The sequence below is a fragment of the Podarcis gaigeae genome (genome assembly GCF_964106915.1).
Source record: "Podarcis gaigeae genome assembly, chromosome: 5".
In the NCBI taxonomy this organism is placed as follows: domain Eukaryota; kingdom Metazoa; phylum Chordata; class Lepidosauria; order Squamata; family Lacertidae; genus Podarcis; species Podarcis gaigeae.
This window is the reverse complement of record NC_139681.1, coordinates 36,970,457-36,994,636: the sequence shown is the minus strand read 5'-3', so window position 1 is coordinate 36,994,636 and position 24,180 is coordinate 36,970,457. Positions and strand designations below refer to the sequence as shown.

The window sequence follows — 24,180 nt, the reverse complement described above, 5'->3', positions numbered from 1 at the left end:
GGAGCCACAACACAAATTTAGGGAGGATTAAAAATGAGCTCCGGCAAATGCGTCTTACCTCATCGCCATCTTGAACCGGAAGCCCCAAAGAGACTGGAATAAATTTATTTGGTATATGAATAATTACTGTCAAAATGTGAAGACACTATCAGGACTGAAAAACCCTGCAATGAAAATTTTAAAAACTTTTTAGACCAAAGAGACAGAGTTGATTATAAGGATACAAAGATCAGAAGTCAAAAAAGACTCTCCTCCTGCAAAAGAGGAGAGTGGTTGTGGGCGGGAGCCGGTCTCCACCTCAAGCAGGGGGCGTTAGCCCCCTGCCTCCCACTCACCTGGCTGGCGCCCACGCCCACTGACAGGCACCCAACCAGGTGCCTTCGAGGGGGCGTGTATGGCAGCGTAAATTGCTGTGGCGCCAGCCTCCCAGCCTCACTCGTCCCATCGCGAGTCAAGTCACAAGCTCGGCAGAGCAAAAAGTATATTTGTTTGTTATTGGAATGTTGGAAATACTGTGGTTTTTTTTTTTAAAAAAGCAAGCAACATATTGATATGTTTTAAAGTGCTAGGCTTCCACTGAATCACAATTAGGGCTATACTTTTGAAGATCTACCCATAGATTTGGTGGGGCGCCAGATTGTTAGTGGCTGAGTGTTGGATGAGAAAGATAAGTTGGAGACCTGCCCAGGGCTATGGCTCGATACCAGACCTTTTGTTAGACTTTGACAAACAAAATAGCGTGTGACGCAATGAAAAGTGGAAGCAGAGATGCTGTATTACTGGATTACAACAAGAAGAATGAAGAAACAGATGGAAGCTTAACATCTCACACAGAAATTTACAGGACATAAACTCCGCTTGCGGAAATAAAATTTATTAAATATGCAATTACGAATGAAAGTTATGAAATCAGTGGCTGTTAAATAAAGGATGGAGACCAGAACTGTTGTAATTGGACTAATCAAGATTATGGAAGCAGATAGAAAGAAGAACTTTTTACCTTGAAGTCCAGCACACGGGACATCACCCAAAACTGTTTAATTCTGTATTTGAATAATTGACTTTTAAAATTGTATTGTAATTTGGAATTGTGATAATGTGGCTCTTATTGGATTATTGTAATTAAAAACTAATAAATATTATACACACACATAAAAAATGGACACAATTTTATTGATTACAACTATAGGTGGACTTTGGCTCAGCCATTTTGTGTAGAGTTGTGCCTCAGAAGTTGAACAGAATCCATTCCGGAAGTCCGTTTGACTTCTGAAACATTTGACTTGCCTTCCAAAGCACTGCTTCTGATTGGCTGCAGAATTGGAAGCCACAGAAGCCCCGTCAGGCATTCAACTTTCGAAATAACATTCGAAAACTAGAACACTCACTTCCGGTTTTCAATCATTCAGGAACCAAAAAGTTTGACTCCCAAGGTGTTTGGGAGCTGAGGTACGACTGTACATCTATTTTAACCTCCTGTCAGAGGAATGACAGAGGGCTGAAATTTTTGAACAGGGCTGTGGTAAAGGTCCCCAGCCACTCGCCCCTCCCTCACCTGCCTTTGCTCTCTGGCTGGGCCAGGTTTCTGGAGCAGGGCTGGCAGACACTTTATTTTTCAGAATCAGAACATAACAGAACTGGTAATGCCACCACTCCCTTTGTCTCGGGGAACCCAGAGCCACAGACCCAGGGAGAAGGCCGTGCCCCGTTATTGCTGGTTACCCCACTCTACAAGTTGTTTCCACATACTTGCAGACAGAAATTCTCAGGTAGAGCGCAACCAAGAAGTTAGGCATCCCCTCTGGATAGACACACAGAACAAGAAAAGTTTCTTTCTTAAAATTTATTTTAAAAACATAAGGATAACATGCTTAAAAAGCAGGCACTTCTTTTGTGGATTACAAGCTAAGAAAAAACAACAACATTGTAGAATATAACTGACTAATACTTCTAACATCTAGATAGAGATAAGGTAATTCAAAGTCCTTCGTTCTTAAAGCATATCCTAGTCAAAAGCCTTGGATTCACATATAGCTTTTGGGCAGGGATAAATTTGGGTAACATGTATTCCTGCAACAAAAGTGGCAGAAATGGAAATGCTTGTTTTTCAACACATCACATGCATCAGAATTCCTTTACTGTGCTTTAGATACCTACTTCCCAACCCCACAGTCCCAAAGGTTGTCAGGTTAGTCTGACTAAACAAAGTACAGCATCATCATAAATCACTTTAATTATCTCTCTTCCTGTGTTATGAATAATAATAGAATGGCGTGACTTTAATAAGCCAAGTTAAATGTACAGAATTGCATGTTTTCCCAATTACCAAACAATGAGCATTTTACTTCACAGTAATACCTTGGAAAGACATATACCAAAGATTACTATGCTTAAGTACTATTATGTATATTGTACTATTAATAAGATACAGGGCTTTTAAACAAGTTTGGATTTGGCTATGTTAGATTTCAGCCACCAATTGTTTATTCAGATGTCAATTCCAGAAAGTACAATTGGGCCTTTCTCCCATATAAACTATCATCTTCCATCTGCCTCTGATCTGAGGAAGGCAATGGAAAGCCTGAATTAGTGCCTGGAAACTATGAGAAGCTGGATGCCAATGAACAAACTTAATTCAGATAAGATGAAATAACTGTTTGTAGGATCTAGGATTACAAATACAACCTGTCATGCATGCAGCTGCACTCTTTCTGAAAATTCAGAATCACAGCGAGAGGGTATTCCTTCATGCTGCTTCTGAATTATCAGATTAATTCAAAGTCCTTCAGATGATCCTCGTTCAAAGACAAACAGGAATCTCCATCACAAAGAGGATGACGACTGTAGCCAGGTGGGCTGCTAACAGCCCGGCGAGGTTGCAGAGCGCGCTTTCCCAGCCATTCTCAAGATCTTTTATCCCCAATTTGCATGTGGAACCAGAACCCCCAGGTCCAATCACAATCCTTGGTTACATTCAAATTCTCCAATGACCAGCTTGTGGGCTAATAATTTTAACTTTTGACAGCTGGGCTAATTAAGGCTCCAGAACCTAGATCAAAGGTGTTTCCTTCCTTCCGTGGAGCTTATGCAGATGCACATTCTCAGGCAATTAAAGGACAGATAACAACACTGGGTGAATGTGCATAACTTTAACCCCAGGTGTCAAACCTTCAAATTAACCAGAGAATTCCTCTCCCGTAATAAACATTTTACACCCTTGGAGCCTGCTGGTCTGCGGGTTAAAGCAACATGACCTAGTTCCCATAATTCTTGTGGCTTGCTGATTTCCCACAAGGCCTTGTTCTCTGCTTGACCAAAGAACAGCTTCTTGAATTGTACTAACTTTACTACAAGGGCCCTGCCAAGGATTATGGCCTCCCTAAGATCTACTGAGGTAGTCATCACCAGGCTGCCATTGGAAGCTCTATGGCCCATCTCCCCCCCAGTTGACTTCTGGACAGCGACTTCCACCTGGACCCCTCTTACGGTTTGCCCCCAAGTTCACCTGGTTTAGGTGAGGGTGATGCACTAGTTCACCTCTCTTACTCTTTGGCAATCACTCGTAGCCGAGTAAGATTGTCTTCCATGAAAACAGTTTTAACAATGAGTCAGTAAGTGACTGTGGAGGCCAATTCTGGATCCACATGTCCTTCCACAGTGGGGACATTGGTTTCCGGATGGGAGTTGATCACGGTGTGGATTTGCCAAGTGTGCCTTCCTCTTAGCCCGTTTCTCCCTTGCATCCTGAGTTCAAGTGTCTTCAAAGCCCATGACACCTTTGGTAAAGGCTGTTCTCCACTTGGACCACTCGCAGTCAAGTCTTTCCCAATTGTTGGTATTTATACTACATTTTAAAAAATTTGCCTTGAGACAGTCTTTAAACCTCTTTTGTTGACCACCAGCATTACGCTTTCCATTTTTAAGTTTGGAATAGAGTAGTTGCTTTGGAAGACGATAATCAAGCATCTGCACAACATGACCAGTCCAACAAAGTTGATGTTGAAGAATCATTGCTTCAACACTGGTGATCTTTGCTTCTTCCAGTACACTGGTATTAATTCTCCTGTCTTCTCAAGTGATGTGTAAAAATTTTTGAGACAGTCTTTAAACCTCTTTTGTTGCCCACCAGCATTACATTTTCTAATTCACCCATAACCTCGATGACTAGGATTCCACCCAGTGGAATATGGACACTATTTGAGAACCATAGCAAAGTCAAATGCAGTGGGCACAGGAAGCAAAGCAAGCTTAAGACAAGTTTAGAAACAGAAGCATGAGGGAGGGAGGGTTTGCTCTTTCGTCAACTGTACTGCCAGTGTCAGGTGCAGCTGGCTTTTAACCCTGGTCAGTGAAGAAACGTGAGAACTTTGCCGCTCTGGTCTGCCATCCCAGCTCCTCCCACTTGGCTGCCCTCGCATGTTTGTGTTTGTCATGTAGAAAGTCCATTGTGGATGTTAACCAAACAGGAATATTCAAAGTGTATTTTTTCATCATGCCAGTATGTTTGGGCAGTATGAACACCATATGACTACAGTGAGAAGAACAATAATGTGTCTGAAACCACCCAAAGAAATGAGATTTGAACAGGGCTCCCCCCCCAGCAGGAACTCACAGGAACTGAGCTCCAGCACCTCTCAGGTTGGTGTCACTGCCATTATTAAAGAACAATTGGAGATGTTCATGGGAAGCTCCAGCACCTATTTTTCTAGAAAAATAGCACTGGATTTGAACCATCTACCTGCTGATTGATGGTTTTTACTCTTAATTAGAACACTAAACTAGCATTTACACTTTGACAAACCTTTTGTTAAACTGAGACTGCCTACTTGCCTGGAAGAACATCAAATGGAACTCAGTGAAAATTATCCTGGAAGTTATGCAAGACCAAACCAATGATATCAATTAGATATGACTTGTTATTCCAAGTAGGTGTTGTTTGCTCTTGACAAATAATGTCAACCTACTTAAAGTCATGGTGTTTGTAATTTCATTCCACGGAACCTAAATACATCTTCTCGGTGACTGAGGAGCAGTCTTGTATATCTGGGCTCAAAGATGGATTTGCTTCCACGCCAATCAATGATATGGCTCTTCATAATGGGGGCAGGCTTGGTCCAAGTGCTTATTAGTTCAGGAATATTGTGGAAAAGAAGAAGCGTAGACCCAGAAGCGACTATGAATATTGTAAGCCATTTTCCTTTTCCTTTCTCATCTTCTTACCTCAAGGCATCTTTGACAATTAGTGTTGCTTAATGGTGCTGTATGCCACATCCTTGAAGTTAATTTTCCATGGACTGCTGGGGTTTTAGGGGACAAGAAAATATTTATTATACTATTTTGAAGTAGTACCCTGCCCTCCCAATGCATCATTGCTCAGGGCAGCTTGGAATTTTATTTTATTTTAAAATCTCAATAAAAATCCCAACATTTGCTTCATGGAACACCAGTGCTCTGTGAACATCAGTTAGGTGCTCTGCAGTAGCGACTCTAGCATCCTGCACAGTGCATTATAATTGTTCAGCAGCAAGAACAAAAATCATTCAGTGGACCACCAAGTCCCTCAGCAATTTTCAAGTGGTCTAAGGGAAGGGGAGAGTTTGGGAACAACAGCCATAAAAATGTAGAACAGCAGCAAAAGAAGACATTCTGCAACAAAAGGCTCCCTTCATTTCTAATTTCAGCAGAGGGAGGCAGGTAATCATTTTTTGGATTTCTTTGGAACTGACAAGTAAGTGATGGCACAAGATTGTTTTACTACCTTATCTGGCTTATCACCCATCTGCACACTCCAGTTATCAATTCTATCATGTGGAAAATAAGTGTTTAGCAGTGTTTTTTTCCAGGGGGTACTCAAGGGTACACAGTACCGGCACCTCTGTTTGTTTGTTTGTTTGTTTGTTTAAAAGTATAGGACTTACTATAAAAACTTCATGGTGAGTACCAGCACCTATTTTTCTAGAAAAAAACAGCGGTCTGTAGACATCTTACAGTTGCTTGTTAACCTGTCCAACCACACCATCTCCACCCTGCAGAGCGAAATTATTTCTTTCAGAGGATATCCCAGTGAGGAATATGAAGTGGTGACAGACGATGGTTATATTCTGAGTATTAACAGAATCCCTCATGGCAAAAGAAATCAGTCAAACAAGGGTGAGTGTGTGCTTTGAGGTATATATTGTGTGTACACATATATACAAATGTTCAATATTTTGGGGATTTATTATTATTATTACTATTATTAAATGATGAATTCTTGCTTTACTAAAATTTGATTTAGTGCAAAAGAACATAGGCAGTTTGTTTGGTAATGTGCACTATTATTATGATTGTTGAGTGTGTCCTTCTATTTTTTCTATAATATTGCAAAAGATAGGCCATATAGGTAGTTGAGGTCAAGTGCTTCTTACTCCTTTCCTGAACTATTAAAGAAGTAAAGAAATATGGTGACAAGGAGATGAGGAAGCTGGAATAAATAGTTCACAGTCCATGTTGACAGCAGCCATTTTCTGCGCTGATGTAGCTGTGCTCTCCATACCTTCTTGACCCAAGTCATAGGGAACTGCATGCAATCTTTTTTGTGGGGGGGGAAAATCTCTTTAGTTGCAAAAGTGTTTTTGCAGTTATTTAGGATATATGTTCTTCTGCCATTTATAAGGGTCACAGCCTGAATAAAAAAAAAAAAGGAGAAAAAAACCAGGGCTGTGAAGAGTCAATTCCATTGCCCAATGGCTTTGTGTGTTGTATGCAGCTTTTTCTTGAGTGAAAAGTGAAATGCAAGGGGGGGAGGGAACCAAGTCATGTGGAAATGCCAAAAGATGTAGGGCATCTTCTTCCACATGTGGTAGGCATGTAAGCAAGCCAAATATACTGGAAAATAATTTATGGGGAACTGAAAAAAATATTAAAGATGACACCCCCCCCCACCAAACCAGAGGCCTTCCTCTTAGGAGTAACAAACTCTGTTATCCCCAAGAAGCTACTTAATCTCTTCTTGTATGCGACAAAAGCAGATTGAGTAATCTATGCACAAAGGTGAAAAGACCAAGAAATCCCAACTAAAGAGGAGTAGCAAAATAAACCGTAGACATGCCTTAGACCTGGTGTTTACCTCTATGGATGTGGGTGATCTGACACTAAGTAAAAGTGAAACAAAAGAAGTGCCATGGTCAGATCACTTCTTGGTGCAACTGAACATCTCTGCAACCATTCCCCTCTGCAGGGAGGTGGGACCGATTCGGATGGTCCGCGCCCCCCACTTAATGGATCCAAATGGTTTCCAGAGAGTGGTAGGAGATCCTATGTTGATGGCCTTTCAGCTGATTCCCTGGTGGCCCGCTGGAATGCAGAGTTAAGTAGGGCTATCAACTGCCTGGCTCCAAAGTGCCCTCTCCAACTGCATGGAGCCTGGACAGCCCCATGGTTTTTCCCAGAGCTGAGGGCAATGAAACAATCATTGAGATGGCTAGAGCACCAGTGGCTGAGAATTAATTCTGAATCGGACCGGACACAGGTAAGAGTTCAACATTGAGCCTACCAAGTGGCAATAGTGACGTTGAAGAGGACCTTCTTCACTGCCTCTATTGTATCTGCAGAAAACAGCAGGCAGGAGACTCTTTCAGGTGGTTTGTAATTTAATGGAACCACCTGTGCCATCGGGGCCTGATAAGGCCCCCAAGATCTCCTGTAATGATTTTGCAAAAAAAAAAAAAAAATTGCTGTTAAAATTGCTCAGATTCGGAATGAGGTTGACTCCACCACGGGAGCAGGGCTGGGGTGGGAAAGTGCTAGAGTCCTGTCTAGTCAAGTTGCATGGGATCAATTCCAATCTGTTACCTCCAAGGATGTGGACAGGCTGTTTGGACGAGTGAAACCAACTATCGGTCTCCTTGATCTTTGCCCATCCTGGCTAATAAAAGCGAGCCAGGAAGGGCTGGGTGATGGGCACTGCAGAATGGTGAATACTTCCCAGCCCCGCTGAAAGAGGCGGCCATTAAACTGCTTCTTAAAAAAACACCTTTGGACCCGCCCGATATGACCAACTATCGCCCAGTCTCAAATCTTCTATTCTTGGGAAAGGTGATTGAGTGGATGGTTGCAGAACAACTCCAGGCATGCCTGGAGGATGCAGACCATTTTGATCCCTTCCAATCGGGATTCAGGCCAGCTCTACCTCTCTTTTAAATCAGAACCAGTGAAGGTGGTGAAGGTCCTGTGTGAGTGCCTGGAGGTGGTTGGAGGATGGATGGCAGCTAACAGACTGAGGTAGTATTCTGACAAGACAGAAGTACTGTCTTGGGGGGAAAGGGTTTGGGGGACTCCCTGGTCCTGAATGGGGCTACTGTGCCTCTGAAGGACCAGGTGTGCAGCCTGGGAGTCATTTTGTACTCACAGCTGTCCATGGAGGCACAGGTCAATTCTGTGTTCAGGGCAGCCGTCTACCAGTTCCATCTGGTACGCCCACTGAGGTCCAGCTCCAAGGGCCTTCTGGCAGTTTCCTCACTGTGAGAAGTGAGGTTACAGGGAACCAGGCAGAGGGCCATCTCAGTATTGGTGCCCGCCCTGTGGAATGCCCTCCCATCAGATGTCAAGGAAATAAACAACAATCCGACTTTTATTTTATTTTTTAAATAACTTTTTTATTCCAAATTAAAACATATTATCCAAAAACATATCATCCTTATTCCCCCCATTTCCCCCCCTTCCCTCCCTCCCCCCACAGAACCCACCCACCCACACCCCCTGACTTCCCTCAGTTCCAGTCTTTGATTTCTCTAAAAATGCTATTTTCTGCATGTTACACAGTTGTATAGATCCTCAAACTATTTAGCTGATTATTATCAATAAAAAGTTTGTGAATGTTTATTCAAAGTCAGTCAAGGAGTCCAGTTCGCTTTGTTGCATTTTCAAATACTTTGTAAAGGGTTCCCATTCATTCCCATTTAAAGTCCCATTCATTCCGATTCCCATTTAAAGTCACAGTTATCCTTGTCCCGTAGCTTGTCTGTCAGTTTTGCCAGTTCTACATAGTCCATCAATTTTTCTTGCCATGATTCTTTAGTTTGGGTTTCTTCAGTCTTCCATCCTTGTGCTATTAAAACTCCTGTGGCTGTTTTTCAGAAGATGTTTTTCAGCTTTTTTGGCAGATCTTTCCCTACAATCCCTAACAAAAATGCTTCAGGTTTTTAACAAATGTTAAATGGAACATTTTCTTCAATTCGTTGTATATCATTTCCCAAATTTTTAAAATTACCTTACAATCCCACCACATATGATAAAATGTCCCCTCCTTTTCCTAACAATCCAACTTTTAGAAGACATCTGAAAGCAGCCCTGTTTAGGGAATTTTTTAATGTTTGAAGTTTTATTCTGTTTTCAGTGTTCTATTGAAAGCCACCCAGAGTGGCTGGGGAAACCCAGCCAGAAGAGTGGCGTAGAAATAATATATTATTATTATTAACCAATAGATTATGTGGAACTGGCAAGTATGAAAGCAAAAATTTGGGATCAAGAGGGGACACTGCTAAGGAAGGAGTGGAAACCCTTCGTAGAGTACTTGAAGAGGTATAACAGTCAGATAGATTTACAAGAAGGACCTGAACTGTGAGCAGCAGAAAATAACAATTTGGGTATTATGTAGAGTGAATGAGGGTGTTTAAAGGCAATTAACATATGTATGTATTAAAATTTGAGAAAATTCTTAAGTAATAATAATAAAAGAAATGCAAAGGACAGTCTAAGGGTGTTGCTTTTCTGAAAGATATTAGGGCTACCTAATACCTGAGTAGCAAAGGTAGTGTGATGAAGGAAGGGCAGGAGGACTTAGCCACCTGCTTTCAGTGCCAAGCTCCCAATATAAGATTATATTTGAGTAAAATGGCTTAAAATGTAAGAATAAGATGACTAAAAATATATCAGTTCAAGAATTTGTAATGTCACTGGCTCATTTATGCACATGTGGTGGCAATGCCCCCAAGTTTTTTTGTTTTGGAAAAAAGCTTTTTCATGAAGCAGGCCTTATGACAAAACAACATATCCCTTTGGATTCGGAAACAACACTTCTATCATAATAGTCAGAAATATTTTCACAGCTTTCCCCAAAATGTATCATTAGTCATTTAATGACTGCAGTGTAGTATTGCAAGGGGTAAAGGTAAAGGTAAAGGTACCCCTGCCCGTACGGGCCAGCCGTGTCCGACTCTAGGGTTGTGCGCTCATCTCACTTAAGAGGCCGGGAGCCAACGCTGTCCGGAGACACCTCCGGGTCACGTGACCAGCGTGACAAAGCTGCTCTGGCGAGCCAGCACCAGCGCAGCGCACAGAAACGCCATTTACCTTCCCGCTGTAAAGCGGTACCTATTTATCTACTTGCACTTAAGGGTGCTTTCGAACTGCTAGGTGGGCAGGAGCTGGGACCAAAAGACGGGAGCTCACCCCGCCACGGGGATTCGAACTGCCGACCATGCGATCGGCAAGTCCTAGGCGCTGAGGTTTTAGGCACAGCGCCACCCGTGTCCCTATTGCAAGGGGTAGGAGGTTTCTAAAGGCAGACTTGTTTGAGATCTGGATCTCACCACTCTGTGATTTAACATTCATGGACAACCTAACAACCCATGTCTGAAGAGAGCAAAACAGACAAGAAAATCACTGCTTTTCAATCAATCTGTTTCAATAAATCAACGTAGTTTTATTACATACACAACATTGATGGAACACGGTTATGGGCATCAGAGAACACAGGGCTGTGTGTGGAATGACACATTTTTTAAAAAATTAAAAAATTAAATTGAAGTAAATATAATTAAAAAGATATGTGGTGCTTCTGTGGCAGGTGAGTGGAATGGTTCAATATTGCCTGCTACAAATAACTGGGGAGAGGGGACCTTTTTTGGGGGGGGAGAGGAGACTTGCTTTACATATTGCATTCAGGAGTGATTTATATGTATGGGCATATAAAATTGCTGCCCATGCATGCTTTGTGCCCCAAGTTTATAGTAGGTGATATGCAGTAGTTTTCAGTGAAGTGGCATTTGTGGAGTACCAATGCTCTCCTAATTTCCCCACACATTGGTTCACTGGAGCTTATTGAGAGGAAGAGGGGAGAGGCAAGGTTGGGGGAGCTTGACCTGGTGTTGCACGTAGAGGTGAGGGAATTGGATTGGCTCCGCCAACATGCACTTCTCCCTTTCCCTTCTTGCTCTCTGTAAGCACCAGCAACCCAGTTTGCCGGGAAGCCATGAGAGTAACATTGCCCCACCTGCACGACTTCACTGGCTGCTACTTGAAATATGGAATGACAACAACTGCCATTCAAGGTTTTGATGGATCACTGTCTTGTTGGAAAGAAACACTGAAGTTACCTCTTATAACTATACTTTAAAAACTTCCATTGCAGATCCGAAGCCCGCAGTGTTTCTGCAACATGGCTTGTTTGGCAGTAGCGATAACTGGGTGTCAAATCTGGACAACAGCCTGGGCTTCATACTGGCTGATGCTGGCTATGATGTTTGGCTAGGAAACAGTAGAGGGAACACCTGGTCCATGAAACACATTAACTATACTGTGGAGCAAGAAGAATTCTGGCGATTCAGGTAGAGTGACCTTTCTAAACTTCATTATGTGTTTCTGGTTCCAAGTTTTCCTTTTGGGGGTTTTAATCTGCCATGCTCTTCCTCTTCTGTTTCAACATTGAACAGCACCCTGATAATCTGAAGGTATAGAAATATATTTCCAAGTAAATATAATTGGTAGTTGTTTCTTCAAACAAACAAACAAACAAACAAACAAACAAACAAACAAACAAACAGCACATATTGTTCATGTGGGGAATTAGATGCTCTGATGAAGACTGGAAGATGATAAGATCCCCCAAAGATGTTCTCTATGGGGAGCTGACTTCAGGCAGCAGGCCCACTGGCCGACCAACTGTGTATTACAAAGACGTTTCCAAACATGATGTGAAGGCTAGCAACATCAACTCCACCTTGTGGGAATCTCTTGCAGACAACAGCAGTGCCTGGAGACAGATAGTTAGGTGGTACCGTATATTCACAGTAAAGAACAGAGGAGAAATTACCACTGGGATGAGAAATGGCATGGTACACCTGCATCCACAGAACCAGATGCCTTCATCTGCCTCAGCTGTGACAAAACCTGTCTCTCCTGTATCAGTCTCTACAAGCACAGCAGGCACCGTAACTCTTTGACAAATAAATAAAAAATAAAAAAATTGTCTAGTAGCACCTTAGAGACTAAGTTTGTTCTTGCTATAAGCTTTGACGTTTTGACTTCATCCTCGAAGGCACAGTCTTCCTGACCCAGATGGATGTCGGCAACAAGACAAAGCACACAGCTGGGATAACTCCAACTGAAAGGATGAAATATGGCATTGCTAAACTCCGTAGATATAGATCAGATATAGAACAGATCAGGTTGGCTTCCGGTGAAACTAGATTTGATGTGGGAGGACCAAGTGCTAGTGCCAAATTTTTGTTGTGGGTGCTCAGCACCCACACAACAGGGCCTCCAAGGTGACTTCCAGGGCTCCTAGGTGCCACTGTGGCGGGTGCAATGTAATGTGACTTCATGACCTCAAGGGGCAATGTGACATCCTGACCTCACATTACGTTGCACATGCTGCTGGGCACCCATAATCTGCGGCACAAGTCGGCGCCCCTGGGACCTAGTGTGGGTCCTGCTGATTCTGAGTAAAGTTACTTGGCCAGAATTTGAAGCTCCTCAGATATGCAGGGAAGCGAGGCAGAGCCTCCTGAAACTTCGGTTTTTTAAAAAGCTTTATGTTTCTCCTTTTGCTTCCAGTATTAGTCACACTAGTACCAACAACAGAAGCATTCCTCTCCCCCTTCTAATCTGCCTGTGTTTTATTTTTATACCACCCAACAGGTTTATGGGCACTCTACTGGCAATTCCTATTTTGTGCAAATGTGTTCTAAAGTCATGACTTATTTGGCTCTCCAGGTGCTGATATTTGACATTTAGGGACAGCTTGCCTGTTAAAACTGTCACACTGCAGGAACCCTATGGCCACTGTGAACTATTTGGTGGACTTTTAAAGTTTTCAGTGAACAGCTCATAGTGTTGTATTGACTGCTAGTGAACAGTGCCAGTGGAAATATCTAAAGAAGATGAGTCATGGCTTAATTTAAATCAGATTCTTTCACAAATGTTCAGAGAATTGGTAGTCCATGGAGGAGGTGATCTCTGGTTTGCCAGATATTGTATTGCATTGGCTGGAGAAGTCTGTATGCAAGTCTGTAAAACACAGTCTGTTATTCCTTTTCTTTGCAGTTTTGATGAAATGGCTAAATATGACCTTCCAGCTTCAATCAATTTTATCCTGAGAAAAACTGGACAAGAGAAAATATTTTATGTTGGTCATTCCCAGGGCACCACAATGGGTAGGTTAGGAAGCTTCTGAAACACATGTTGCCAATTCTAATAGCAACATGTTTATTTGTACAGTTGGTGTTGTATATTAATTTCAAGAGAGATTTTGGTCATAGTACAGTGGTTACACATAGAGCCACTGGACATGGAGGACCATCTTGAATAACAATCCCTGTGTAGGTTTCCTGAATTTTCCCCTTAGTAACATTTCCCATAAAAGAAATGTTTCAAAGCTGCTATGGACTTAGAGAAAGAAGTGTATGAAATATAATACAGTGGTACCTCAGGTTAAGAACTTAATTCATTCTGGAGGTCTGTACTTAACCTGAAACTGTTCTTAACCTGAGGTACCACTTTAGCTAATGGGGCCTCCCACTGCTGCTGTGTGATTTCTGTTCTCATCCTGAAGCAAAGTTCTTAACCCGAGGTACTATTTCTGGGTTAATGGAGTCTGTAACTTGAAGTGTCTGTAACCCGAGGTACCACTGTACTGCCCTCACAAACCTTGTTTTATGTGCTTTGTGTTGCTTCAATTCATCTCAGCTGACAAAGTCTTGTTTAATTTGAATAAAATCCTGGATTTCAAGCCAGGATCAAACCTTTTGGCTTCCGAAAAATGTACAAAAACTGGAGCATTTACTTCTGGGTTTTTGGTGTTTGGGAGCTGAAATGTTCCAAAACAGAGCCATTCAGGAACTGAGGAGTGACTGTACTTTATTGCTTTTGTGTTATGAGAAAAGGCTAAGATTTTTTTCTTGTATTGTGATCAAGGCAGTAGTGCTTGCTATATTCATTTATCTTCTATTATCTTCTATTTCCCATCTTGTTTCTTAGCATTCATTGCATTTTCAACCATGCCACAGCTCGCCCAGAAGATAAAAATGTTCTTTGGATTGGCACCATCGGTCAACACGGTTTATTCTAACAGCCCAATATCATCTGTGATCACTCACCTTCCTGAATCCTTGGTCAAAGTATGCATTTTGGACCAAATATTTGTTTAAAATAGAGGGTGCAAATATCTCTGGCTGTAGCTAAGAACTTGGAAATGTATCCATTATTTGACTTGAGGCCATTTGTCATTCTCATAGACACCTAAACTGTTCAAGCTGGTGAATGCTCAGATTTGGTAACAGGGTGTTGCTCAGTCTAAGCTGATCTGTAAAAACTGGGGTGCCCATTTTTCTATCTTGCTGTAAGTAGCATGGGTGCCAGCACAAAACACCTGCTGCGGGCAGGAAAGAAAGAGGTGCTGGTGTGAGAACAATCCTCAAGTGCCCAAGCAAAAGGACTTGGTACAAACTTACATGAAGAACTTGATAGTATGATGGCAGATTACACCTGTGCGTAACTCAGCTGCCTTTAAATCAATAATGCTGAACAGTTATAGGAGCGTGTATTTATTACATTATTGGTTTATTTTAAGTATTAAACAATGTATGACTATCGGACAAGAGAGCCAAACCAATCTACTGAGAAATAACTTGGGATGATCACAGTGTGGTGGGCAGTTACAGGCACATGAGCTCATTTTCTGGGCTCAGAAACATTTGCTGATCATGTTGGAGGCTTTGGGGGGCTTCTGTGTTGGCCAAATGTCCCCCTCACCCACTTTTAGCTCAGTAATTCATACAACAACATTGTAACATGATCAGTTTTGTTCCCAGATTAGAGTCTGGCTGGTGGGAGGATTGAGAACGAGAGATTGTGGATTGACTAAAGCCCCATACTGACTGTGGCTAGGGGGGTATTTGATTACCTTGGGGGCTTTATGATTCACAGCTCACCCTTGGCTTCTATGCTACACTACTTCTACCCTAGACAAAAGCAGATTGAAGTGCCCTTTTCAGATTGTACGAACAGCCACTCCTTGAATTCTCAACCTGGAGAAGTCAGAAGACAAGGCAGTAAAACCATTCTCCCTTATGTTACCATGTAGACAATAGAGAAGGCGTCATTTGCTGAAATTAAGTAGGATTGCCATATTTCAAGTTGTTGAGCTCCCCCCCCCCATCTACTTCTGAATGTGGTATTTTGGATATGTCCGGATGTATGGCAACCCTAAATTAAGTGATTTCAAGCACAGCACAACTACTGTATTTGGCTATTGGCTATTTGTGGCTATGTTTGCATAACAGCAAGTCTTTTGCATATTTGGGCTCCTACTGAAATGTTGTTCCTGAACCACATTGCAAGGGCGCCAGTTGCACATTACATACATCTCAAGATGCACTTTAACTGTGTCATCCTGTCTCTTTGATGGCTGAAATTACAATGTCCATGTCTTGAATATAGCAGAAGGTCCTTTTGTTTGACTATGCATGTGGGATTTGAATTATTGCTGTTATCATTATTATGGCCATGGGTTGTTGAATGGGCATTCTGGCCTAACAATCTGAGTAGAAGATTCTCATAATACTGTTTGTGATATTTTCTTGCTACCCGATATTGCTGGAAGTATCTCTAGGGAAGCAGTCTTGACTAACAAAATGACCTGTGGACTAATGTTTTTGTTTTGACAGGTAATATTTGGAACCAAGCAGTTTGCTGCTCAAAGCAAAACTTCTAAATGGTTTGCTACTAACCTGTGTAATCGTTTCTTACTTGATCATGTTTGTGCCAGTTTTTTCTTCCTAGGGATGGGCTTTAATGTGAAAAACATAAATCTGGTAAGATTTCTAACTACATAATAGGAAGTAAAGGGTGTGAGCTAAAGAAAAAAAGTATGTGGAGGCTTCTTTGAAATGGTTGCTGCTTATAACATCCATATCTTAATTACCCCTGGAGAAGTGGATCCCAGATGACTACTTCATTGAGCACTAGTGGATAGTGTAGTTTGTGATATTTTGGGCTGCGCACGCACACAAAAACCAACCCAGGACTGCCACTTAAATTTAAGTGTTTAATTTGAGTTAAATTAGTCCACCATATTGATTCAAAATGGTGCCCTGCATGCAAACATAGTTGAAGACTAATATATCCACCTCAGAAATCCTCGTACCAAGTTTGGCGATGATATATTGAAAGGCAACCTGATTGGTTGGAGCTGTCCCACGTTTTGGGCAATGATATCTTCAGAGATGTCCAAGTTGGTGAAGGTTGAAATTGTCACCTCAAATTTTAAAAAGACTTGCAGAATGGCGTGAAATATCTTCAGAGGTGTCCAAATGGACAGAGCTATTATTATTATTATTATTGTTGTTGTTGGAAAATTATTGTCTGGTAGCATTAAGGCAGAAACCTTAAGAGGGCACAGCTGCCACATTCCTTGAGACAATACAATATAACAAATATTAAATACACAATAGAAATAAGAGCAAAAATAAGAACAAAATGAACCAATATGGCTTTGTGTACAGATACTTGTAAACTGGAACTTAATATTTGTGTGCATTGAAAGATGGTGCACATCAGCCCAAGAAACATGTGAAGAGGTGAGAAGTCATGGTGTGCACCAAGGCCTAGTTAAGGTGCTTGGGGGCCCTTGTGCAATTCCCCATACAGGGGTCCACTTCCCCAAAACAGAATGCACGTAATGCCTTATGGGTCACAAGAAGGCTGTGTCCTCCTTGCCACCATGATGCAATAGGACCATAGTTAAGAGCAATACTGAGTTTCAGTTCATAGTTCCTGAAAAGACTCTAGGAGTGGCCCTTAATTATGGTTGGTAACACAACTGGAGATGGCACCAAAGCAGGGTGGAGTGAATTCATGTCCTACAGGAGGAATGTACACAACGGCCCAGCCCACTGCACAAATGGATGTTCTTTGATATGTCTGTAATTGCCCTGGTTGTACTATATAAAGAAAAATATTATAACTGGGGCTGTAATCCTGTGCATAGTTACCTGGGTGTAACCTGGTTGAACACAGTACAATTTACTTCTTAGTAAATGTGCATAGGATTGCAGTATTAGTAGAAATGTATTTATGTTGTGGGGCAATGCTTTGCTGTAAGCGAATTTCCCTCTTGTTTGGTAGCACAATATTGGCATTGGCAGCTAGTTTGAAGTGTCAAGTTGATCTCCAAAACTGGCATGTAATTGCTACTTAAACACTGATTCCTGCATGATATCCAGATGTAGAGCTCTAGAGTGCACTTGTTTTGTTCAAACAAACCAAATGAAATTGAAATGGCTGTTACACTTTGAGATAAATTCAGCTAATCACTTTGTTCTTTCTTTCAGACTCGAATCAATGTATATTTATCACACTGCCCAGCTGGGTCATCTGTGCAGAACGTGCTTCACTGGAGTCAGGTAGCACCTAAATCCTCAGGTGTTGGTAGTGCCAACTTGCTTAGATGACAACTCCCATCAGCCACACTGGCTGGGGTTGATGAGAATTGTAGTCCAGAACATCTGGAGGGTTCTAGGCTAGTGAAGGCTGTGTGTCAGTAGCATAAGGCTGGCTAAGAAGTGCCATGATCTGGGAGCACCTGGTGTTGAATGTAGTTGCTGGTAATTTCTTCATGGCCTTGCAAAAACAAAACAGGGTTGGGGAATCTTTTTGATACCACAGGAGTTTTTTATCAGGATTAGTTTCATAGATCACATTTAAAAGCAGGGTGGGGCCGCCTACCTGCCAATTACCTGTTGTAGCAATGGAGGATTTCAAAGTGTGCTGCAAGGTGCATCCCTCCTCTTTATTTTCCCTGGAGATTCTGATGCAGACCTCTTGCTGGTCTGTTTTAACAAGTCTTTTAAGAGAATCTCCTTTCTGAATTGGGAAGGGATTTGCATGGAATTCTGGCAAACTGAGTAGTATTTACACACACACACACACACACACACACACACACACACAACTGGCTTCAGTGGCAATCTCTGCTGGATAGTAGGTGGGAGACTTTGGGAGAAGTGTTTGGGCCAAACTGGATCCCCTGCAGAATAAGATTGTCTTGTGGCGTGGAAGTTCCTGGTCCCTGGTATATATTTTGACTTACTTAAGTCCCCATAAGTTTAATCTTCCATGAAAGATTTGGAGGATGGCCACATAAGAACTGGCCATTCTTCCAATAGTTTCCCATTTGGGAATGCTCACCTAGCCCCTTCGTTATATATCTTTAGGCACTGAGCAAAAACATTCCTCTTCTCCCCGGCCTTTGGCTAATTACACAACCTATGGCCTCCTCCCCAGTGACCTCCTCCCTAGCCTGACCCTTCCAGACAAGAAGACGACAGTTCAGAATTACAACAGGGGTTTGAGGGAGGTCACAGCTCAGAGGCAGATGAGGGGGAAAGCTGGGAAATGATGGAAGACATGGAGGGGGAAGAGGAAGCACCAGAGGGAGAACAGCTGATGGACACAATGTCTTTAGAAAGCATTCCAGACCCCCCTCTCTCCCAGAACCCAGCGAGCCTTGAAGGTAGTAGAGCAAGGAGCTCAGAAACAGAGGGCCCTCCGTGGCACCCGTAGGGAGATGATGACAATGACAAATGAGAAAAGGGGGAGTGGAGAGTCTCTCGGAACAACACCATTATCCCAAGAGGCTGTGTTCCAAGCCTCTCTCTGTAAATATTGAATAAAAAGCAGATGGTGAGAACTTTTTCTTCTCTTCTATGTTCCTCACAACCTGCCGTGCCTGTTGTGTCTGTGCGTATTGTTTTGTTATTATGTTATGTGCTTTTGTGCTTTTATATAGTAAACTGCACTATGATCCTCAGGTATTTATTGATTAATAATTAACAGCAATAATAATAATTTCCCCATTTAGTTTTTTTCAAAATATGGTACACTTCTTTTTTCAGAATAGGAGGAGTAAGGAGTTCAAAGGTTTTGACTGGGGTAGCAAGGAAGAGAACATGGCTCACCACAACCAGGTAAGAATTTTTCACTAATTGCATCTCTTTCCCCCTCTTTCTGCTCCCCTCCCTCCCTTCTCTGTTTATATGATGATAGACATTGGTAAGACATTGGCAGTTTTCCCAGCCACTCTGGCTGGCTTACATCATATATAAAAACATAACAAAACATCAGTCATTAAAAATTTCCCAATACAGGGCTGCCTTCTGATTTCTTCTAATGGCTGTGATGCCCATGAATACGTTAACAAATTCTAATATGTAAATCCATAAACTGACTATTTATCAAAATAATATATCCACAATTATACAATAAACCCTAATAAAAATAAAATTTCTGTACAATGCATGAGATGGTCTTATACTTCTTTAATTATATTAATTAGATAGCTGATGTGGCTATATAACATATTTTTAATCAAACTTTCTGGATAACTGAACTATCAAACACATTTTGGCATTTTATGCTTCTTCAGTGGACTATTTTGCTATCAGTATTCTGCATGCATGAGTTCAGTCTCTCAGTTTTCTTAAAATCTCACCAAACTAGATCCAAATATTACCTTTACTTGTGTCGTGGTCAAAATTCAATATCTTCAGTTGGTACAGGTTTGCAAAACATGCAATCATCTGTTAAAGCAATGCATATAACATTATTAACATATCTCAAAAAAAGGAACGTATGAAAGTAAGTAAGTAAATATAATGAGAAACTTACCAATTTAAATTTCTACACCCCGGGGATCATGAGTGAACTTAAGTGAAAGAAGCTATTATTTTACCCGCAGTATTGCACTGTTGATCTGATGACAATAGTTTCTAGCTCCATTTCATAGAAATTCCCCACACTGTGTCAGGGGCGCAGCATGAGGGGGCAGTGGGACCATGGCTCCGGGCACACAATTTTGAAGTGGCACAAATCAGGCACCCCTTTGCAGGGATTCCTGCCCTGTTTCTGGGGGTTTCTGGGCCCTGGAATGTGGCCCAGCCTCACTGCTGTGTCCCTGGCCACCTCGCACAGACAGCACATGCTTGCTCCTCAGTCAGATGGTGAACAGGTAGAGATAGAAGCAGGCAGGTAAAGGGCAACCCTAGTGTGGCCCAGTCCGGCATTCCTCTCTGTGGGTCTTGCAAGGATTTGCCTAACAACAACATCAACAACAACAACAACAACAACAACAACTTATTTTTTATACCCCGCCCATCTGGCTGGGTTTCCCCAGCCACTCTGGGCAGCTTCCAACAAAACACTAAAATACAATAACCTACTAAACATTAAAAGCTTCCACAGGGTGGGTGCCACTACTGAGAGGGCCCTCTGCCTGGTTCCCTGTAACATGGCTTCTCACAGTGAGGGAACCACCAGAAGGCCCTCGACGCTGGACCTCAGTGTCCGGGCAGAATGATGGAGGTGGAGACGCTCCTTCAGATATGCAGGGATTCCTATGCAGAGATTCCTGCCCTGTTTCTGGGGGTTTCTGGGCCCTGGAATGTGGCCCAGCCTCACTGCTGTGTCCCTGGCCACCTCGCCCAGATAGCACATGCTTGCTCCTCAGTCAGATGGTGAACAGGTAACAACAACAACAACTTATTATTTATACCCCACCCATCTGGCTGGGTTTCCCTAGCCACTTTGGGCGGCTTCCAACAAAACACTAAAATACAATAACCTACTAAACATTAAAAGCTTCCCTAAACAGGGCTGCCTTCAGATGTCTTCTAAATGTTTGGTAGTTATTTTTCTCTTTGACATCTTGCAGGAGGGCGTTCCACAGGGTGGGTGCAACTACTGAGAAGGCCCTCTGCCTGGTTCCCTGTAACATGGCTTCTCGCAGTGAGGGAACCACCAGAAGGCCCTCGGCGCTGGACCTCAGTGTCCGGGCAGAATGATGGAGGTGGAGACGCTCCTTCTGTATCAAATGTATATGTATCTCTCAGATTTTATATGGGAATGCAGGTTTGTTGACACATCTGCAAGATGCCATGTGTCTATCTTCAGTCCCTTGTCATAAAATGAAGATATTGTCTACACTTTCCTCCGAGGGTCTTCTGCTGGTTACTTCACTGCAAGAAGTGAGGTTACAGGGAACCAAGCAGAGGGCCTTCTCGGTAGTGGTGCCCGCCCTGCAGAAAACCCTCCCTTCATATGTCAAGGAAATAAACAACAATCCGACTTTTAGAGGTTTAGAAGTTTGATGTTTTATCATGCTTTTGCTATTCCCTTGGGAGCTACCCAGAGTGGCTGGCAAAACCCAGCCAGATGGGCAAGGTATAAATAAAATAATAATAATAATAGTAGTAGTAGTAGTAGTAGTAGTAGTAGTAGTAATAATAATAATAATAATAAATATTATTATTATTATATTTTTATATAGCAATATGTCACCATTATAGAGACTGCTTATGTCCAGTATGTATATTCATTCAAATTTATCCATATGTAGATTTGCTAACTCAGATGTCTGCTTTGCATGATGATATCTGAAATGTGCAAGAAGGATCTCTTTTAAAACTGAAATAATGTTGATTTGGTGCTCAGGTCACTAATGCAAAAATGAAATGGGTTGTCCCTCCTTCCCTCTGTCTCTCTCTATCTGCCTATATGTGTATTACTTCCATTTTGCTTAAAGGATCCTCTATCATCAATATGACTTCCTCCTATGGAATGTTAGTATAAAATGAAGCTCCAGGAACACTTCGTTATCAGAGAACGATATGATAAAGGAAATAAATAGACAAATTTTGTATGCAACAACCTTCTTCGACCTAGTTCCTTCCTGATGTTTTGGAGGACAGCTCCCATCAACCCAGGAAATAAAGCCAATTGGCTGAGATGATGGGAATTATAGTGCAAAACATCTGAGGGCATAAGGCTTGGGAAAGCTGGCCCTCTGAAATATAGAATAATTCTTATTATCAGGTTGTGTTGGCTCTCATAGTTTGACTTAGTGTCACATACAAAACAGCTCATTTCCTCAGAATGCACAAAATGCAGCACATTCCACAAGACCTGATTGAGATTATGAAAAATGGCCAGAGAATGTACAAAGGACAGTCAATATATGCAAATTGTTCAAAGCCTGTTGGAAACCGTGTATATTTACCAGGAAATGTGAACAAGTTCCTTTTCATGGATGATGTGCTTATTCTCCACAATGCATCTTAAATCTGCACAATGTCCAATTGTTATGCACTTTAAGTGCTCAATTTATATTCCCCTTAACATAATTGTTGTTGTTGTTTAGTCATTTAGTCGTGTCCGATTCTTCGTGACCCCATGGACCAGAGCACGTCAGGCACTCCTGTCTTCTACTGTCTCCCGCACTGTCCAACCATCTCGTCCTCTGTCATCCCCTTCTTCTTGTGCCCTCAATCTTTCCAAACATCAGGGTATTTTCCAGGGAGTCTTCTCCTCTCATGAGGTGGCCAAAGTATTGGAGCCTCAGCTTCAGGATCTTCCTTCCAGTGAGCACTCCGGGCTGATTTCCTTCAGAATGGATAGGTTTGATCTTCTTGCAGTCCATGGGACTCTCAGGAGTCTCCTCCAGCACCATAATTTGAAAGCATCAATTCTTCGGCGATCAGCCTTCTTTATGGTCCAGCTTTCACTTCCATACATCACTACTGGGAAAACCATAGCTTTAATTATACGGACCTTTGTTGGCAAGGTGATGTCTCTGCTTTTTAAGATGCTGTCTAGGTTTGTCATTGCTTTTCTCCCAAGAAGCAAGCGTCTTTTAATATCATGACTACTGTCACCATCTGCAGTGATCATGGAGCCCAAGAAAGTAAAATCTCTTACTGCCTCCATTTCTTCCCCTTCTATCTGCCAGGAGGTGATGGGACCAGTGGCCATGGTCTTCGTTTTTTTGTTGTTGAGCTTCAGACCATATTTTGTGCTCTTCTCTAGCACCCTCATTAAAAGGTTCTTTAATTCCTCCTCACTTTCTGCCATCAAGATTGTGTCACCAGCATATCTGAGGTTGTTGATATTTCTTCTGGCAATCTTAATTCCACCTTGGGATTCATCCAGTCCAGCCTTTCACATGATGAATTCTGCATATAAGTTAAATAAGCAGGGAGACAATGTATATGTGTTTGTGTGCGCACGTGCGAGAGCACGTGCACATTTGCTTTGACCAGGAAGTTTTTGCAGAGTCCTAACTTATAAAGTATTTTTTAAGTTGTTATTTCCCCCTCTCTTTTAGGAAACAGCACCTTCCTATGATATTAAACAAATGACTATTCCAACAGCTCTCTGGAATGGTGGAAACGACTGGGCTTCAACTCCAAAGGATTTTGCCCTGCTGCTGCCTCAGGTCTCAAACCTAGTTTACCACAAGTTTATTCCTGACTGGGCACACCTGGATTTCATCTGGGGCTTTGATGCCCCACAGCGCATGTATAAAGAGATAGTTGAGTTTATGCAGAATTATCAGTGAGTTTGTGATCCTGAAATAGTCCTTCAAGAAATCAGCACCATCAGTCTATGTCTATGATAATGACAACAACTACAACTACAAACACTACAAAAAAAAATCACCTTGGAAAGAAATCCCTGTTTGTTCACACAAAATAATTTCTTTGAAAATAATATTTTTGAACTGCTTATCATTATTTATATACATGCATTTTTAATGGAGGTGTTGAGACATAACTCAAGTCACTTCTCATCACAGTACAGTGGTACCTTGGTTCTCGAATTTAATCCATTCTCGGAATCCGTTCGATTCCTGGAACAGTTCGAAAACCAAGGTGCGGCTTTCAATTGGCTGCAGGAGCTTCCTGCACTCAATCGGAATCCACGGACTCAACGACAGATCTTAGGCTTCCAAAAAACGTTCGCAAACCAGAACACTCACTTCCAGATTTGCGATGTTCGGGGGCTGATTTGTTTGACAACAAAGGTGTTTGACAACCAAGGTACCACTGTAGTCATGAAGAAAGGACCTATGATCTTCCCAAACTCTGT

At 42.1% G+C, this 24,180-nt stretch overlaps 1 protein-coding gene and 1 long non-coding RNA gene across 3 annotated transcripts in view; one reads left to right on the top strand and one right to left on the bottom strand.

Annotated features, from left to right (window-relative positions):
- Nucleotides 1-24,180, bottom strand: part of LOC310845644 — a 78,120-nt gene that overhangs the window by 52,507 nt on the left and 1,433 nt on the right. The gene's annotated exons all lie outside the window — the stretch shown is intronic.
- LOC310845631 (putative lysosomal acid lipase/cholesteryl ester hydrolase) lies at nucleotides 4,996-23,802 on the top strand. Of its 2 annotated transcripts, XM_083740939.1 has the most exons (9): nucleotides 4,997-5,184; nucleotides 6,033-6,150; nucleotides 11,393-11,588; nucleotides 13,306-13,415; nucleotides 14,239-14,378; nucleotides 15,927-16,073; nucleotides 17,592-17,663; nucleotides 19,155-19,226; nucleotides 23,417-23,802. In XM_083740939.1, exons 1-9 carry the CDS (start codon nucleotides 5,056-5,058, stop codon nucleotides 23,648-23,650), a joined length of 1,218 nt encoding a protein of 405 aa, XP_083597065.1. In that variant the 5' UTR covers nucleotides 4,997-5,055; the 3' UTR covers nucleotides 23,651-23,802. The 2 variants fall into 2 exon arrangements, with proteins under 2 accessions (XP_083597066.1, XP_083597065.1); XM_083740940.1 differs by lacking the exon at nucleotides 15,927-16,073 and having other exon boundaries at nucleotides 4,996-5,184.